The sequence below is a fragment of the Ranitomeya imitator genome, chromosome 9, assembly GCF_032444005.1.
Source record: "Ranitomeya imitator isolate aRanImi1 chromosome 9, aRanImi1.pri, whole genome shotgun sequence".
Classification (NCBI taxonomy): domain Eukaryota; kingdom Metazoa; phylum Chordata; class Amphibia; order Anura; family Dendrobatidae; genus Ranitomeya; species Ranitomeya imitator.
This window is the reverse complement of record NC_091290.1, coordinates 26,722,031-26,741,209: the sequence shown is the minus strand read 5'-3', so window position 1 is coordinate 26,741,209 and position 19,179 is coordinate 26,722,031. Positions and strand designations below refer to the sequence as shown.

Sequence of the window (19,179 nt, the reverse complement as noted above, 5' to 3'; positions counted from 1 at the left end):
AGACCGGGCTCCGCAGATCCTCGTGCCTAGGGTACAGAGCGCCATTGTTAATATCTCTGGGGGGCTTCTAGCAGTCGGACACCCAGATGTCAGAAAATGATCCCCTGTCCTATGGATAAGGGATTACTTGCCATTTTCAGGACAAACCCTTAAAGAGCCCTACTTATTGAAATTCCTGAAGTTAACTATCATGCTATTTATATTTGAGCCACTAGATGGCGATGCAGTTGCTCTCAGCTGCAGACAACCTGGGGCAGTGCACAACATGTGATTATCCCTCCTGCACTGAATGCTATGAGCTGTTATTAATCACCTATTTATGCTCCAATGTTGGCAGAGTCAATATTTTTAATAAAATTTAAATAGTATTTTTTTTTACATTTTTTTTTTTTATAATTGTATCCAGCATGGAAAGTTATAATACTTTGCCAATCACATTATTAGGGAATTTGACTTCATTCCTGCAAATTAAAAAAAAAAAAAAAAAGGCATGCAGGTGGCTTTAAACCCCGGCTCTTCCCTACTCTTAGCTGCGTTGATATCAGAACGTTCCCATTTGGAGTACAGATGATGGCGGTGATGGGTCAGCTCAGCACGAACCCTGGGGGATTATCTGACTGATCACTGCCATCATCTGTACTCCAAGCGAGAACGTTCTGATATTAATGCAGCTGAAGGCAGGGACATAGACTGGGGGAACATCCGGGGGGTTGGAAGACACTTACGTGCCCAATAAAGTGATCGGCAAAGTTTTCACAACTTTCCATGATGGGAAAAATTATATATAATTTCACATATAAGGAGCCTACAACGTGGCAGCCGGCAGTGACCCATCAGTTCCCAGTAATCCCAGCACGGGACCAATACCTTCAGGCCCATAATGTGGTTTCACCCAATGAAAATGTAAATCTCGCTGAAATGTGTGACATCTAGGAGATGACAAATAATAAAATCCTCCTCACCATTATACACATCCGGCGTCAATCCACCCCAAGGACCCGATGACGGTGGAGATATATATCTATATACAATATCACAGAGCAAAGAAACGTTTCCTAAATCTATTGAGATCAGATATAAAAACATCTGGAACGTAAAACACCAATAATTTAAAAAGTGCGAAGTCGCTGTCACACTATATTACACTATCTCCACCACCCCGGACGTGACATCATAGAATTAGACCGCCACCAGCGTCTCGCCCCGTTGGGGCGGGTTCACACATAGCTGCACCTTGTAGTGTTCCTACAGCAGGAGCTCACCGACGCAGCCGTATAATACACTCACACAAAGAACACTAATGTGTGCGAATACGGACAGAAAGCGTCTGTCACCTCCGATCAACATCTCACATATAGAATAAGCCTTTATACACTGCTCAAAAAAATAAAGGGAACACTCACATAACGCATCCTAGATCTGAATGAATGAAATATCCTCATTGAATACTTTGTTCTGTACAAAGTTGCATGCGCCGACAACAACATCACACAAAAATCATCAATGGAAATCAAATTCATTAACCAATGGAGGCCTGGATTTGGAATCCCACTCAAAATCAAAGTGGAAAATCCAATTACACGCTGATCCAACTTCAGTGGAGATGCCTCAAGAAAAGGAAATGATGCTCAGTATTGTGTGTGGCCTCCAGGTGCCTGTATGATCTCCCTACAATGCCTGGGCATGCTCCTGATGAGGCAGCGGATGGTCTCCTGAGGGATCTCCTCCCAGACCTGGACTAAAGCATCCGCCAACTCCTGGACAGTCTGTGATGCAACGTGACGGTGGATGGTGCGAGACATGATGTCCCAGATGTGCTCAATCGGATTCAGGTCTGGGGAACAGGCGGGCCAGTCCATAGCTGCAATGCCTTCATCTTGCAGGAACTGCTGACACACTCCAGCCACATGAGGTCTGGCATTGTCCTGCATTAGGAGGAACCCAGGGCCAACCGCACCAGCATATGGTCTCAAAAGGGGTCTGAGGGTCTCATCTCGGTACCTAATGGCAGTCAGGCTACCTCTGGCGAGCATATGGAGGGCTGTGCGGCCTCCAAAGAAATGCCACCCCACACCATTACTGATCCACTGCCAAACCGGTCATGCTGAAGGATGTTGCAGGCAGCAGATCACTCTCCACGGCGTCTCCAGACTCTGTCACGTCTGTCACATGGGCTCAGTGTGAACCTGCTTTCATCTGTGAAGAGCACAGGGCACCAGCGGTGAATCTGCCAATCCTGGTGTTCTGTGGCAAATCCCAAGCGTCCTGCACAGTGTTGGGTTGTGAGCATAACCCCCATCTGTGTACGTCGGGCACTCAGACCATCCTCATTGAGTCGGTTTCTAAGGCCGGCGTCACACTGGCATATCGCATCCGATGCCAGAGCATCGGATGCGATATGCTAATGACCCTCGGCTCTTGCTCGCACCAGAGCAGGAGCCGAGTGTCATGCGTCTCTGCTCCGATTCTCTCGCACAGGGATGATCGGAGCACAGCTGCGGAGGAGGCGGAGAAATTAATTTCTCCATCTCCTCCATTGCTGGGGTCCGCTTATAGCGTACATCACTCGGATGATATCCAAGTGGTGTGCGCTGTCTCACTCACACCCATAGGCTTATATGGGTGCGAGTGAGCCAAGAGTTTTCCTCGGTCCGAGACAATCGCAGCATGATGCGATTGTCTCGGACCGAGGAAAACGGCCGACAAAAAGTCGGCTGCTGGGAGCGGCCCCATATGGTAACATTGGTCCGAGTGCAATGCGATTTTTTATCGCATTGCACTTGGCCGTTTATAACGCCAGTGTGACGCCAGCCTAACCGTTTGTGCAGACACATGCACATTTGTGTGTTTGATTCACTTTGAGTTATATTCTGTTGTTTAAGTGTTCCCTTTATTTTTTTGAGCAGTGTACATTACCCATCCTGCGTTACACCAGCAGAATAAAGAGTGCAGCTCTGGAGTATAATACAGGATGTAACTCAGGATCAGTAATGTAATGTATGTACACAGTGACTGCACCAGCAGAATAGTGAGTGCAGCTCTGGAGTATAATACAGGATGTAACTCAGGATCAGTAATGTATGTACACAGTGACTGCACCAGCAGAATAGTGAGTGCAGCTCTGGGGTATAATACAGGATGTAACTCAGGATCAGTAATGTAATGTATGTACACAGTGACTGCACCAGCAGAATAGTGAGTGCAGCTCTGGAGTATAATACAGGATGTAACTCAGGATCAGTAATGTATGTACACAGTGACTGCACCAGCAGAATAGTGAGTGCAGCTCTGGGGTATAATACAGGATGTAACTCAGGATCAGTAATGTAATGTATGTACACAGTGACTGCACCAGCAGAATAGTGAGTGCAGCTCTGGAGTATAATACAGGATGTAACTCAGGATCAGTAATGTATGTACACAGTGACTGCACCAGCAGAATAGTGAGTGCAGCTCTGGGGTATAATACAGGATGTAACTCAGGATCAGTAATGTAATGTATGTACACAGTGACTGCACCAGCAGAATAGTGAGTGCAGCTCTGGAGTATAATACAGGATGTAACTCAGGATCAGTAATGTATGTACACAGTGACTGCACCAGCAGAATAGTGAGTGCAGCTCTGGGGTATAATACAGGATGTAACTCAGGATCAGTAATGTAATGTATGTACACAGTGACTGCACCAGCAGAATAGTGAGTGCAGCTCTGGAATATAATACAGGATGTAACTCAGGATCAGTAATGTAATGTGTGTACACAGTGACTGCACCAGCAGAATAGTGAGTGCAGCTCTGGGGTATAATACAGGATGTAACTCAGGATCAGTAATGTAATGTATGTACACAGTGACTGCACCAGCAGAATAGTGAGTGCAGCTCTGGAGTATAATACAGGATGTAACTCAGGATCAGTAATATACATATACAATGTCTGTACCAATATTGGATAATCATTCTATATGGAAGGTGTAGATGTTTATCAGAGGGTGATATACGGTGTTTTCTAGCCTTACAATCATATACTGGCGTCTTTCATCATCACATAATGAGTGTATAGTCCATGTAATTAGAAGACAGTATCATGGGGCTGCCCAACCTCATCAGCCAGATTTAATATGTAACTTGCAACGTCCTCCTCCGTGGGGGCATCTGAGACCACCCATGAGTCATTCACTCCCGACACCTGTAAGCGGCAGATGGGACAATTGCGGTTCCGGTCGCTCCTGTAAGTAGAAAAAGTTATCAAAGGTTTTATAGTTAGAACAAGTCAATATCCAATGTAGCTTCCCTACAAGGCTAGGGGCTTAAGGTACCGTCACACTCAGCAACTTTGCAAAGAGAACGACAACGATCCGTGACGTTGCAGCGTCCTGGATAGCGATCTCGTTGTGTTTGACACGCAGCAGCGATCAGGATCCCGCTGTGACATCGCTGGTCGGAGCTAGAAGTCCAGAACTTTATTTGGTCATCAGGTCGGCGTGTATCGTCATGTTTGACATCAAAAGCAACAACGCCAGCAACGAGCATAGGGCCCTTAGATGTGTGTCGGATCGGTACACTCCGGCTGCTTGACATGGAGCTAACAACCAGCGAGAACGAGAAGTGAGTCGCCGTTACGTCACTGGATCGCTCCTGCATCGTCCTGGAGTTGCTGTGTTTGACGTCTCTACAGCGACCTAAACAGCGACGCTCCAGCGATCGGCTTGTTGTCTATATCGCTGCAGAGTCGCTGAGTGTGACAGTACCTTAAGTTTATACTGTCAGTCTGGACACACAAAATCCCTTTAAAGAAAAAATCCAATTATGAACAGTGTCATAATTAGCTCCAAATCTTCTATAGGTCCATAGTGTAAGGCTATGTGCACACGTTGCGGATTAGGCTTAGGAATTTCTGGTGCGGTTTCTGCCTCTCCTGGCAGAAAACGCACCTGCGGACTTGTCGCGTTTTTTGTGCGGTTCCGCAGCGTTGTTTCTGCGTTTTTGCTGCATTTTTTACCCCTGCAGTTTTCTATAATGAAATGGGTACAAAAATGCTGCAGATTCACAAAAAAGAAGTGACATGCTACTTCTTTTAAACCACAGCGTTTCCATTTTCAGCAGTCAGTTAAACGGACTGCGTTACACTGCGGCATAACGCGGTGTAACACACTCCGTTAACGCTGCCATTAACCCTGTAAGTGTGATCAACGTTTTACTAATTTTGCTGCCTGTGGGCCGTCTTGTGCACTGCGTAGCCGGCCGTCTTGTGCACTGCGTAGCCGGCCGTCTTGTGCACTGCGTAGCCGGCCGTCTTGTGCACTGCGTAGCCGGCCGTCTTGTGCACTGCGTAGCCGGCCGTCTTGTGCACTGCGTAGCCGGCCGTCTTGTGCACTGCGTAGCCGGCCGTCTTGTGCACTGCGTAGCCGGCCGTCTTGTGCACTGCGTAGCCGGCCGTCTTGTGCACTGCGTAGCCGGCCGTCTTGTGCACTGCGTAGCCGGCCGTCTTGTGCACTGCGTAGCCGGCCGTCTTGTGCACTGCGTAGCCGGCCGTCTTGTGCACTGCGTAGCCGGCCGTCTTGTGCACTGCGTAGCCGGCCGTCTTGTGCACTGCGTAGCCGGCCGTCTTGTGCACTGCGTAGCCGGCCGTCTTGTGCACTGCGTAGCCGGCCGTCTTGTGCACTGCGTAGCCGGCCGTCTTGTGCACTGCGTAGCCGGCCGTCTTGTGCACTGCGTAGCCGGCCGTCTTGTGCAATCAGCGACAGGAGCAGTCCGGCTGCGAATTGGCGCAGAATTTAAACGACGCTTTGCTAATTGGTCGCGCCTGGCCGGCCGAATCCTGTTTATTCATTGCGTTATTTTGAAACCTTCATAAATAAACTACGTACATATTCTAGAATACCCGATGCGTCAGAATCGGGCCACCATCTAGTAGAATAAAAGCATGTGCCATCTAGTGGTGGCTGCAGAGAAGGTTCACTGCATGGGACACGACAAAACCGATACTCATCTCTATCAGCTCCCTTACAAATAAATGTGGGAGAAGCAGTAAGAAAAGCAGCTGCCATAAATATCTGACACCGCTTTATCTCCTGATCCTTGATCTGGAAACAGACATATGGATTGCCTCAAACAGCGTGAAATTATCGCCCACTCTCCAACAGCGAGCTGCACATGAAGCCAGAAGTATTCAGACTGCAGCTCTGAGTGCGACTAAAGCAAGATGTAATTCACAATAAGCAGAAGATAAGAAAAAGGCAACTCATCACATGTGGAGAGTCTAAATATATATAAGTCAATATGGACTAAGCAATCAGCCCTGTGTTCCCAGCACACGTAGAGATAATGGCGACACCAGGGGGACGGTCCATGCCTCCTACCATTTGTCAATGCACTTCTGGCAGAAGTTGTGAGTGCAGGGCAGGATCAGATCAGCTCGCTCATCCATACAGATACAACACTCCTCCTCATCTGTCAGCTGCTTCACCCTGGAAAACGGGGAAAAGTGTCAGCAGACGAGAAAACCGGCTCAGAGGACTCATGAAAAAAACATAAATCACAGTTTATTCTCTACACCTTGTCCTTAAGCCATACAGTTGTGTTTTATTCTGATTTTAATAATGAATGTCTGCCCCCTAAGTGCAAGAATATAACTATAAACGGAATTCAGCAGTTTTGTACAAGGGCTAAATAACAACGGCTTTGGTCTCAGATTCACGTCGGAAAGTGACAGATGTGAATTAGCTTTTTTGGACGTGAAAATCACTGTTAATACCAATGGGATGCTAGATACGAGACTATTTTGAAAGCCAACAGCCACGAATGCCCTTCTCAGGTGGGAGAGTCGTCATCCGGCTCCCCTTAAGAGGGGCATCCCTCGTGGCCAATACCTGAGAACAAGGAGAAATTGCTCCAGCCCTGCTACTTTCAGGGCACAAGCGTATGATCTGAGGGAGAGGTTTTGGGATCGGGGCTATCCGGATGAGGTGTTGGATCCGGCTTTTAGAAATGCTCTGGGTAGGGAGAGAGGAGCTCTCCTACAGACCAACAAGAAACCAGAGGTCGATAACATCACGAGGATCATTGGAACCTATGATAATCAGTCCGACCGGGTTTTTAATATCCTTAAACATTGGAGCATTCTACAGCTGGATGAAACTCTGGCAGGTTTCATCCCGGATAGACCCCAGATCACCTTCCGTAGGGGAAGATCCCTAAAGGATCGACTCGTACATAGCCACTATAAAAGACCTAAACGTGAAGGCACTTGGTTGGACAGACGTATTAATGGCACGTTTAGGTGCGGCAACTGTTCCTTTTGTGATTTTGTAGCACCAGGCAAAAGCTTTACCAGTGCATCGAGTGGAAGACTTTTCTTTTGCAGGGACTTTGCTAACTGTAAGGCTATATTCACACTTTGCGGGTTTTACCGCGGAACCGCCGCGATTTTGATGCTGCGGGTCCGCAGCAGTTTCCATAGCGTTTACAGTAACATGTAAACCCTATGGAAACCGCAAACCGCTGTGCACATGCTGCGGGAAAAACCGCGCGGGAACGCAGCGGTTTACAACCGGCAGCATGTCACTTCTTTGTGCAGAATCGCTGCGATTCTGCACCCATAGGAATACATTGAACCGCTTACTTCCCGCATGGGGCTGTGCCCACGTTGCGGGAAGTAAGCGGATAATGTGCGGTTCCTACCCGGGGTGGAGGAGAGGAGACTCTCCTCCAGGCCCTGGGAACCATATTTGGGGTTAAAAAATAAAAAATCTGGTTATACTCACCCTCTGAAGTCTCAGCGCTGCACGCGGCCGTCCGGTCAGAGTTGCTGTGCGACCAGGACCTGCGGTGACGTCGCGGTCACATGACCGTGACATCACGAAGGGTCCTTCTCGCACAGCATCTTTGGAACCGGACCGCCGGGTGCAGCGCCCAGGAGATCCGGACATCAGAGGGTGAGTATAACCAATTTTTATTATTTTTAACATTACTATTGATGCTGCATATTGCTGCATATGCAGCATCAATAGTATAGGCGGAAACCGCGGAACAAACCGCGATAAATCTGCAGGGAGAACCGCAGTTGTTTTACCCTGCAGATTTATCAAATCCGCTGCGGGAGAACCCGTAGAAGGACAACGCAAAGTGTGAACATAGCCTTAGACCATTGGTGTGGTCTATATGGCTACATGTACATGTCCTAAAAACTATATAGGAAAGACGAAAAGAGAACTTAGAAGGAGGATTGGGGAGTACTTAGGGGACATAAAGAATGCTAGAGACAACACGATAGCACGACATGTATGGGAGATACATCAGGGTGTCCTGGAAGTGGTAAAACAAAATGGAAGGAGAGGTGACTGGGATAGGGTTATTCTCCAAAAAGAAACCCCGTGGATTTTTAGGATGGGGTCAGTGGTCCCTGGAGGACTAAATGAGCGGTTAATCTATGGTTGCTTTGTGTGAATTGTTTACGTCGATTTTGTTTTTTGCTCTCGTTTCTTCCCTGGTATTAACTTCACAGCACTGCAGGCCTACGAGATGGCGTGCAGTAAATTTGTTTAAAAATTAGGGGGTGTTTTGCTTATCCATCATTTATGTGCACCCCAATTTATCGGTATATCAGTGATGTAGGATTAGTTTGTTGTGGGTGTAGATGTACGCTGTCTAAATCACGTACCATCACGTATGGACCATGTTTTCCCGATTTTGGGGATTAAATTCTGCGATAGCAAATATGTGTAGAAGCATATCTATCCTACACTACGTCTGCCCAACTTTAGAGAATATGCCCTGTGGCACTAATTCCATATAGGAGCCCATGTATAGTGTATCATAGAATACCATCTTTTGGAGATATTAATGGGGCTTTGTGAGGCACTTATAGTTACGTCTATTTTTTCAACCATGGACGTAGGGGTCCGATATCAATAGAGGCTAACATCGCCCCGTGATGGAGTCGGACCTTTTAGGTCTGGGCTAGTGGGGCTGGCGATTGCCTCTGAATTATTATGGTTTTAGCCCTTTGAGTTGAATAGGACGCGACCGAAGCCGCCCTACTCTTATGTTAAAATGCATGGACGCATGTAAGTGAGGCTGGATCTAGCGGTCAGCGTAAATGACAGTTAGTGCGGCTACTTATGGATGGTGTCATTTATGGGCAGCGTGGGGCCAATAATTAGTGTCAGTGGCACAGGAGCGATGTAGAGATCCCTAGACATGTGGTTCAGCGCTGTTAGTATGACGCTTGACTAGTGTCAGGGTCTGAGGTTTATGGCGCCTGCGCAGTCTCCCCTTGATTTGAGGTGGTACACAGTAAAATGGCGGCCGGGCGCCTGCGTAGTCCCTCTCTCGCGTGAGATGATACAGTACATGGGAAAATGGCGGCCGTGCGCATGTGCAGTCGTGTTCCGGGCGTCTCCACCTCCAGTGCCTGGGAACGGCGCATGCGCTGTGAGAGAATGCCGAGGGGCCATGCAGCAATGGCGGCAGAGGGAGCACACAGCTAATTAGCACATAGCTAATGTGGGGCTCCAAATCCGAGGTGGTACGCAGCAAAATGGCGGCCGGGCGCCTGCGTAGTCTCTCCTTTGTGTGAGACGATACATAGGTAAATGGCGGCCGAGCGCATGCACAGTCGCATTCCGGGCACGGCGCACGCGCTGTGTGATAATGCTGATGGGCCACGTAGCAATGGCGGCAGAGAGTGTACATGGGTAACGTGGGACTCCATATGCTATTACATTGATGGGACGATATGAACAGCGGTGTGTATGTATGGTTTATAGCCCCTATATTTTTTATCCTAAGGAGGGGACTATTTAAGGGGGGTGTTTTTGGCCGGTGTACTCCCTGCACCTACAACCGGGCACAGCATTCATCTCTGATGTGATTTAAACACACGGAAGTCTAATTTCCCATATGCCTCCTGAGGAACCACATCATGGGGGGGAAACGCGTAGAGGCGAAACCTGACCGCAGATAAGTGGATCGGGTTTTTTAATTTTATTATTTGTAAATTTCACCAATCGTAGACGCTTTATTGACGTAAATTGAACATGAGTGTTCTTTTGGATACTAAGTTTCGGCTTCAACACTGAGGCTAGTGTATCTTTGCTTATCTGTATTTCCTCAGACGGTGGGCGTGTTATGCTTATCAGTCACCATGTTTGAAGCATTTTAGAACTTTGAAAAAATACCCTGCATGTCTCAGCTATTGATATTGGGTATATCATCTTTGTAGGAGTATTAGAATAAAAATACCTTTACTCATGTACATATCGTCTTTGCAACAAGATACTTAATATAGTGTGGTTTATAACAGCTTGTGTGTTGTTGTGTGTATTTTTTACGGTCTGTCCGAAGTTAGAAGGGTTCAGAGTTACGGGTCACCGTTTTAGTCCCTAAGACACCCCCTGTGTATAGGATCCACCTACGTGTGTAGGGACACAGTGAGGGTCAATAGGGGCAGCCGCCGAGGAGCGGGGGCGCCATTTGCGTTCAAGAGGGTGCCAACCTCCGCTGACAGGCAGGGTCTCTTGGTTAGGGACTCCTTAGGGCGTGTTAGCCTTAGCTACTAGCGTAGTATTATAGGTTATAGGGCCCTGTACGGTCAGACCAGCCCGGCTGGGTTTGTACGTTGGTGATTTATTACCTGGTATTTGGTGTGTGTGTATTGTCGGTATGTTTTATTAGACATCATCACATTAAGGGACTTGCAGGGCATTTAGGGCCAGTCGACGAGGAGTGGGGGCGCCATATTGCGTCCAAGAGGGTGCCAACCTCCGCAGATAGGCAGGGAGCAGATGCTAGGGATACATAGGATTTTTTTATCCCATTTTTTGCTCCCTTCACCTTTGCCCTTTTCTCACCAAACCGGGCTTTTATAAACCCACTCCTACCATAAGGAGTTGGGGTGTCGTGCTTGTTTTAATCCAAGGGTTTTGAAATAAAGTTATTGTTTAGATTAGTTGGTTTTGTTTTTTTCCAAGAATATAACTACTATAATACTGCCCCCTATGTACAAGAATATAACTACTATAATACTGCCCCTATGTACAAGAATATAACTACCAGAATACTGCCCCTATGTACAAGAATATAACTACTATAATACTGCCCTCTATGTACAAGAATATAACTACCAGAATACTGCCCCTATGTACAAGAATATAACTACTATAATACTGCTCCTATGTACAAGAATATAACTACTATAATACTGCTCCTATGTACAAGAATATAACTACTATAATACTGCCCCTATGTACAAGAATATAACTACTATAATACTGCTCCTATGTACAAGAATATAACTACTATAATACTGCTCCTATGTACAAGAATATAACTACTATAATACTGCTCCTATGTACAAGATTATAACTACTATAATACTGCCCCTATGTACAAGAATATAACTACTATAATACTGCTCCTATGTACAAGAATATAACTACTATAATACTGCTCCTATGTACAAGAATATAACTACTATAATACTGCCCCTATGTACAAGAATATAACTACTATAATACTGCTCCTATGTACAAGAATATAACTACTATAATACTGCTCCTATGTACAAGAATATAACTACTATAATACTGCTCATTTGTACAAGAATATAACTACTTTAATACTGCCCCCTATGTACAAGAATATAACTACTATAATACTGCTCCTATGTACAAGAATATAACTACTATAATACTGCTCCTTTGTACAAGAATATAACTACTATAATACTGCTCCTATGTACAAGAATATAACTACTTTAATTCTGCCCCCTATGTACAAGAATATAACTACTATAATACTGCTCCTATGTACAAGAATATAACTACTATAATACTGACCCATGTACAAGAATATAACTACTATAATACTGCTCCTAAGTACAAGAATATAACTACTATAATACTGCTCCCATGTACAAGAATATAACTACTATAATACTGCCCCTATGTACAAGAATATAACTACTATAATACTGCCCCTATGTACAAGAATATAACTACTATAATACTGCCCCCTATGTACAAGAATATAACTACTATAATACTGCCCCCTATGTACAAGAATATAACTACTATAACACTGCCCCTATGTACAAGAATATAACTAATATAATACTGCACGCTATATAGATGAATATGCGGATGGATTTGTACATATTACTTGCTTTGTTCTTTACATAGTTTGTTTTCAGGGGAGGACTTTGTAGAATATATAACAATAATATACACAGTAAAGTATCCGCCACCACAGTTTCCCTTCCCCCGCTATCTCGGGGATGTGAAGGATTAGGTGTTGGTGTCGCTTCCTCGGAAGATTCCTCCTTTGTACCAACCTGTCCAGGACTGATCCAACATAAACATGTAAGCGGAGGTGCAGCAGACTTTAGTGCAGCGAGCCAACAACCAGCAGACAGGAAAGGTTCAGTGTACACAGGCGATGCTGACGTGTGCAGCGGAGGCGGTGCAGATGGAGGAGTGGGCAGATCACTTACCTCCCCATTAAGATGCTGGCCTGGCAGTCTGAGAGCGATGCCAGGCTCTGGGCATTGTCGTCGGAGGCCTCGCTGCTCTTGGTGAACACGCCGGTGGCATGGCTGGTGATGTCCTTGTAGAGCTGGATGAACTGGTAGAGGTTCATGATCCTCGATATCTCCACGATGCCGCTTGTCTTATTAATCTGGAGCGGAAAAAAAAAACGTGACAAGACACAAGATTGCAGAGAGACAAAACAAGGTGAAAAGTCTGCATCAGTGGTTGTGGGACTACAAGTCTCAGCATGCCACGGCTGACACTATAGGTCCACAATAGCTGGAGGTTAACGATCCAGTCTGATATAAAACCACAGGATACACAGAACACGGAAAGCTACAGGTGGCACCCACCTTGGTACACAAAACACGGACGACGACCTTCCACAGGGCGGACGAGTCCGAGCCCGGCTGCACTTCAAAGAGGAGATGCTTGTCCTGCCCGGCGGCCAGCCTCGCCGTGCTGCGGGAGGAAGGGAGACGTCAGCAACACAGACCACCAGTCCCCTCCACCGCCGACACAACTACCAGCACATAAAGGGACCATTTACTCTACATTATGGAGAAGTCTACTGCACGGGCACTTGGTGGCGCCCTCTCCTGTCAGAATCTTACATCCCAATATGGATTCTCTACCGTCAGGGCGGCGACACTGCCGATTCTCTACCGTCAGGGCGGCGACACTGCCGATTCTCTACCGTCAGGGCGGCGACACTGCCGATTCTCTACCGTCAGGGCGGCGACACTGCCGATTCTCTACCGTCAGGGCGGCGACACTGCCGATTCTCTACCGTCAGGGCGGCGACACTGCCGATTCTCTACCGTCAGGGCGGCGACACTGCCGATTCTCTACCGTCAGGGTGGCGACACTGCCGATTCTCTACCGTCAGGGCGGCGACACTGCCGATTCTCTACCGTCAGGGCGGCGACACTGCCGATTCTCTACCGTCAGGGAGGCGACACTGCCGATTCTCTACCGTCAGGGAGGCGACACTGCCGATTCTCTACCGTCAGGGCGGCGACACTGCCGATTCTCTACCGTCAGGGCGGCGACGGGTAATACTCGTCACTACCAGGCAGGGTTTTAGTAGTCGTGTGCACAGTAAGTGGCGATTGATGTACATCCTTCTCTTACACATCATTGAGCTCGGCGACGCGGCCCAGGAACTCCTCGTACGTCAGGAAGCCGCTCTCACGCACCAGGGCCACGTGTTTGACGACTTTCTCAGGAAGTTTGTTCATCATGGCCTGGCTGGTCAGCTGCTGTCCCATGGCTGAGGGACACCGAATCCGTTCCAGGAGAATCTAGGTCTCGTCCCGCAGTCCTGCAAAGGTGACAAAGAAATGAACATCGCCCCCAATATTAGGACACTTCTCTCCTTAAAGGGAATCTGTCAGCCCAAAATTTGCCTATAAGCTAAGGCCACCGGCATCAGGGGCTTATCTACAGCATTCTGTAAAATGCTGTAGATAAGCCCCTGATGCCGGTGGCCTTAGCTTATAGGCCAATTTTGGGGTGACCGATTCTCTTTAAATACAGTGTACTGCTGGAAACCCTGCTTCTTCCACCGTGTATGTCAGGCAATGAGCCACAGATGAGCCCGCACCTTGGTTCTAATCAATATGCTCCTGTGAAGGAACTGTCTCCTGCAGCACAGAGTATTTAATCCTTTCTGCTACTTTCAGTCTCAAACTTTTCATAGGATCAACTTCAAAACAACCTTCTCCTGAAACAGCTGACAACACTAGAAGAGCCTGAGTGTCCCTTCACTGATTACAGCTCCACCATAAACAGGAGAGCACAAAGTCCGGTGTGTGACGTGTGGGTGCTGTACACACTGCTCGGTAGTGTCAGTGTTGTGTAGACAGTGTGGCTGCAGCAGCTGATATCACAATGAAGATCCCGGGCGCAGGGTGTCAGACATCCATGTACGAGCACGTGTGTGTATGTACTAATTATATATATATATACACACGTACGGGCATGCACCTGTATATATAGATATGTATATCGTATGTACGAGCACACACACGTGCGTGTGTATCTATATATATGTGTGTGTGATATGTTATGTGGGTATCATTTTGTGTATATTTATATTTTATTGATTTTCATAGTGTTCTCTTGTTGCCCTGTATCAATCAGTGTATTCCCCATATTGTCTAGAGTCTCAATTACCTTCCAAAAGGCTGATAATTGAATTAGCTCACTTGCTATCTGCAGCCTGACTGTATCTATGCCTCTTGATGAACCCCCTGTAGTGCTTTAATCCCCAAGGCACCTTTGTCAGGTCTGGGAGGCCTGAAAACCGCCCCAACCTGTCTGACTACCGCTGGACATAAGGAGGGGGCTGGGGAGGACAGGAGCTGGAAGTCAGATCCCGTGTGGTGAGGATGGTGTGAACACGGGATGTCGGAGGGAAAGGGAAGCATATGGACCATTTTTATCCTCTGTCTGCTGGATTATTGGACTCTCATATCCTTGGACATTTTATCCTGTTACTGAACTGCAGTCGTGTTCTGGACTATTGTATCCTCAGTGTGGTGGATTGTTTATGGACCTTTTAGTTTTGCCTATAATAAAGGTCTTGGGATTGTTCACACTTCCCTCGCTCTGTTGATTTTGTGGTATCGGAGAAGGACCCCGTGACAACTGGTGGCAGCGGTGGGATCAACAGAGTGTAACCCAATGGAGAACCACCCACAGAGTGAGTACAGAAATTGGATTGTATCCAGTTTACAGGAGAGAGCCAGAGACCTGGGCCTGAACTACAAGGCACTGACTAAAGAGGCCTTAATTGACCTACTGGTGGGTGCCAGCCCGGCCACCTCCTCCCATATGGCTGAAGGACAAGCACTGGAGACAAGGACCCCCACCCCAAAAAGCCAGTGGTTGGTGTGGTACGAAGAAGAGATGGCGGTTCTGGGCCCAGGCGTCTATCAGGAGTACAAGGAGGAGGCTGCCCGCTGGGCACAGCAGAGACGAGAAGCAATGGAGCTTGAAAGAGGGAGTAATGCAATGTGGAGTGTAAATCCAACGATCCAGGAGCCTGTATGGATCACCCGCACAGAGTTTAAGCCATTTCATGAGGCTTCCGGAGATGTGGAGGGGTTCTTCAAGGACTTTGAGCAGCAGTGTGCTGTGATGGAGGTGCCCCACTCTGGCTGGATGCGTTTGTTAGTGGGACTCCTGAACGGTAGCCTGGCGGAGGCTTACCGAACCATTGACTCACAGTGGAATCGGGATTATAACTTTGTAAAGCGGACTATCCTGGTTTACCATGCTATCACCCCAGACTCATATAGGGCCAAGTTCCGAGACCTCCACGGGGGGGGGATCGTTTAGGATGTATGCACATAAGATGTCCCAGGCATGTCGGAGATGGCTGGAAGCAGAAAACGCCTTTACTGTGGAAGCTGTTATACAGGCGTTCCTTATAGAACAATTTCTTGCCAAGTGCCCCGCAGAGGTACGAGAATGGGTCCAGGAGCGCACGCCGTCTACCGTGGATAGAGCTGCAGCCCTGGCCGATGAAGCCCTTACTATCCGACCGCAATGGAGGAGGCTTCTGGTCAATAAACCACGGCATCATCCCGCGCCACGTCCCCCTCTGATTAAATCTGCCCTTCCATCTAGTCGCAAGCCGATGACAATCACACCTCACAATCCTGAGTCCCAACAGTTCCGACCATGAACTGGGGGTATCACAGAGAGATGTTATGGGTGTGGGCGACCTGGACATTTGCAGTCTGGCTGTCCCTCCAGGATTCGGAGGGAGCCCCACCTCGTCCAGGGCATCTTGTGCACTCCATCCCGCCTGAGAAAGATCTACCACCACCCCCACCAGGGTGGACCACCGACCACGGCACCATAGATACTCCTCCTGGAGTGTACGGACTCCGGCCTTTGTCCTTTAGCTACCAAGAGCAACGGCAAAGCCTCCTGCAGGATGTCCTAATTGATGGATAGAAAGTGTCAGGATTTAGAGACACGGGGGCATTTCTGACTGTTGCTGACCCCCGTGTGGTTCGACCCGAGGCAATTTACCAGGGTCCGGGAATTACCATTGTCCTGGCGGGGGGTGCCCGCAAATATATACATTGAGCTTCTGTGCGCTTGGATTATGATTGTGGTGAAAAACTGTGTTAGATTGGAGTTAAGGGAGGACTTCCTGCAGATATCTTCCTTGGGAAGGACACTGGGGAGTTACAGTGCCAATTTGTGGGAGCAGTCACCCGACTTCAGGCCTTTCAAGCACTACGTCATCCGGACCTCAACGGGGTGGAACCACCACGGCCCGCATCAGAGTTGCACCTTGGCCAAGCCCTTAACCGACCTGACCCGCAAGAACATGCCTAGGAATGTGACGTGGATGACTGCATGCGATGATGCCTTTTCAGCATTAAAGGGACTCTGTCACCTGAATTTGCAGGGAACAATCTTCAGCCGTAGGGGCGGGGTTTTCGGGTGTTTGATTCACCCTTTCCTTACCCGCTGGCTGCATGCTGGCCGCAATATTGGATTGAAGTTTATTCTCTGTCCTCCATAGTACATGCTTGCACAAGGCAAGATTGCAGTGTGGGCACCATATCCCTGTAAAAAAAAAAAAAAAGTTCTATACTCACCCGCCGGGATCCAATCCAGCGAAGCTGTCTCGATGCGCGCAGCTGCCGCCATCTTCCGTTCCCAGGATGCATTGCGAAATTACCCAGATGACTTAGCGGTCTCGCGAGACCGCTAAGTCTTCTGGGTAATTTCGCAATGCATCGCTGGGAACAGAAGATGGAGGCAGGCGCGAGTGGCTCGGCGGACTACGGAGGGTGAGTATAGCAGGATTTTTGTTTTTTAATTATTTTTAACATAGGCAGCATCAATAGTAAAAAGTTGGGGACACACAGGGTTAATAGCAGCTGTAACGGAGTGCGTTACCCGCAGCATAACGCGGTCCGTTACCGCCGGCATTAACCCTGTGTGAGCGGTGACCGGAGGGGAGTATGGAGCGGGTGCCAGGCACTGACTGCGGGGAATAAGGAGCGGCCATTTTCTTCTGGACTGTGCCCATCGCTGATTGGTCGTGGCTGTTTTGTATCTGTGGTTAGTTATAGCACCTCACTTCTCTTATTTTCCCATCACGCCTCTCATTTTCCCAATCACATCTTTCATTTTCCCCCTCACATCTCTCATTTTCTCCCTCACTCCTCTCATTCCCCCCTAACACTTGTCATTTCAACCTCACATCTGTCATTTTCTGATCACTCCACTATTTTTCCTCACTCCTCTCATTTTGCACTCACACCTTTTCATTTTCACCTCACACCTCTCATTTTCACCTCATCACCTCAGTATATACATGTTTGTCATCTCCCTTATATATAGTATACATCTGTATGTTGCGTGTGGCGACATGCATGTAGCGACTTTTGTGAGATGAGTTTTGTGTGGCAACATGCGTGTAGCAACTTTTTGTGTGTCGAGTTGCATGTGACAGGTTAGTGTAGCAAGTTGTGTGCAGCAAGTTTTGCGCGTGGCGAGTTTTATGTGTGGTGCCTTTTGAGTATGTGCAAGTTTTGTGTGAGGCAACTTTTGCATGTGTTGCAACTTTTGTGCATGTGGCAATTTTTCTGCGTGTGCAAGTTTTGCGTGTGGCGAGTTTTCCATGAGGTGAGTTTTGCACTTGTGGTGAGTTTTGCAAGAGCCTAGTTTTTGCATGTGGCGAGTTTTGCGCGTGGTGAGTTTTGAGTGGCGACTTTTGTGTTTCGACTTTTATGTGGCGAGGTTGGTCTATGTGTGGTGAAATGTGTGCTGAAGGTGGCATGTGTGTTCAAGCACGTGGTAGTTTGTGGCGCATTTTGTGTGTGTGTTCATATCCCCGTGTGTGGTGAGTATCCCATGTCGGGGCCCCACCTTAGCAACTGTACAGTATATACTCTTTGGCGCCATCGATCTCATTCTTTAAGTCCCCCTTGTTCACATCTGGCAGCTGTCAATTTGCCTCCAACACTTTTCATTTTTTCCCACTATGTAGATAGGGGCAAAATTGTTTGGTGAATTGGAAAGCGCGGGGTTAAAATTTCACCTCAGAACATAGCCTATGACGCTCTCGGGGTACAGACGTGTGACTGTGCAAAATTTTGTGGCTGTAGCTGCGACTAGCTGAAGAGCCCGGCGTTGCCTGGGCATAGTAAATATCTGTGGTTAGTTATAGCACGTCACTTCTCTTATTTTCCCATCACGCCTCTCATTTTCCCAATCACATCTTTAATTTTCCCCCTCACATCTCTCATTTTCTCCCTCACACCTCTCATTTTCTCCCTCACTCCTCTCATTCCCGCCTAACACTTGTCATTTCGACCTCACATCTGTCATTTTCCGATCACTACACTATTTTCCCTCACTCCTCTCATTTTGCACTCACACCTTTTCATTTTCACCTCACACCTCTCATTTTCACCTCAATATATACATGTTTGTCATCTCCCTTATATATAGTATACACCTGTATGTCATCTCCTGTATATAGTATATACCTGTATGTCATCTCCCCTGTATATAGTATATACCTGCTGTGTGTCATCTCCCCTGTATATAGTATATACCTGCTGTGTGTCATCTCCCCTGTATATAGTATATACCTGTATGTCATCTCCTCCTAT

The 19,179-nt window shown here is 47.5% G+C and overlaps 1 protein-coding gene across 2 annotated transcripts in view; it reads right to left on the bottom strand.

Moving 5' to 3' along the window:
• Positions 1-1,500: 1,500 nt before the first annotated feature.
• Positions 1,501-19,179, bottom strand: part of RNF141 (ring finger protein 141) — a 21,667-nt gene continuing 3,988 nt past the window's right edge. The window contains exons 1-6 of one of the 2 annotated variants that reach the window (XM_069739316.1): positions 14,133-14,355; positions 13,661-13,850; positions 12,880-12,988; positions 12,490-12,674; positions 6,359-6,466; positions 3,532-4,225 (exon numbers count right to left, since the gene is read on the bottom strand). In XM_069739316.1, coding sequence (XP_069595417.1) covers positions 4,069-4,225; positions 6,359-6,466; positions 12,490-12,674; positions 12,880-12,988; positions 13,661-13,797 — 696 coding nt within the window. In that variant the 5' untranslated portion in view covers positions 13,798-13,850; positions 14,133-14,355 and the 3' untranslated portion in view covers positions 3,532-4,068. Of the gene's footprint in view, positions 4,226-6,358; positions 6,467-12,489; positions 12,675-12,879; positions 12,989-13,660; positions 13,851-14,132; positions 14,356-19,179 lie in introns of those variants that run through there. The other variant, XM_069739315.1, reaches the window with a different exon arrangement.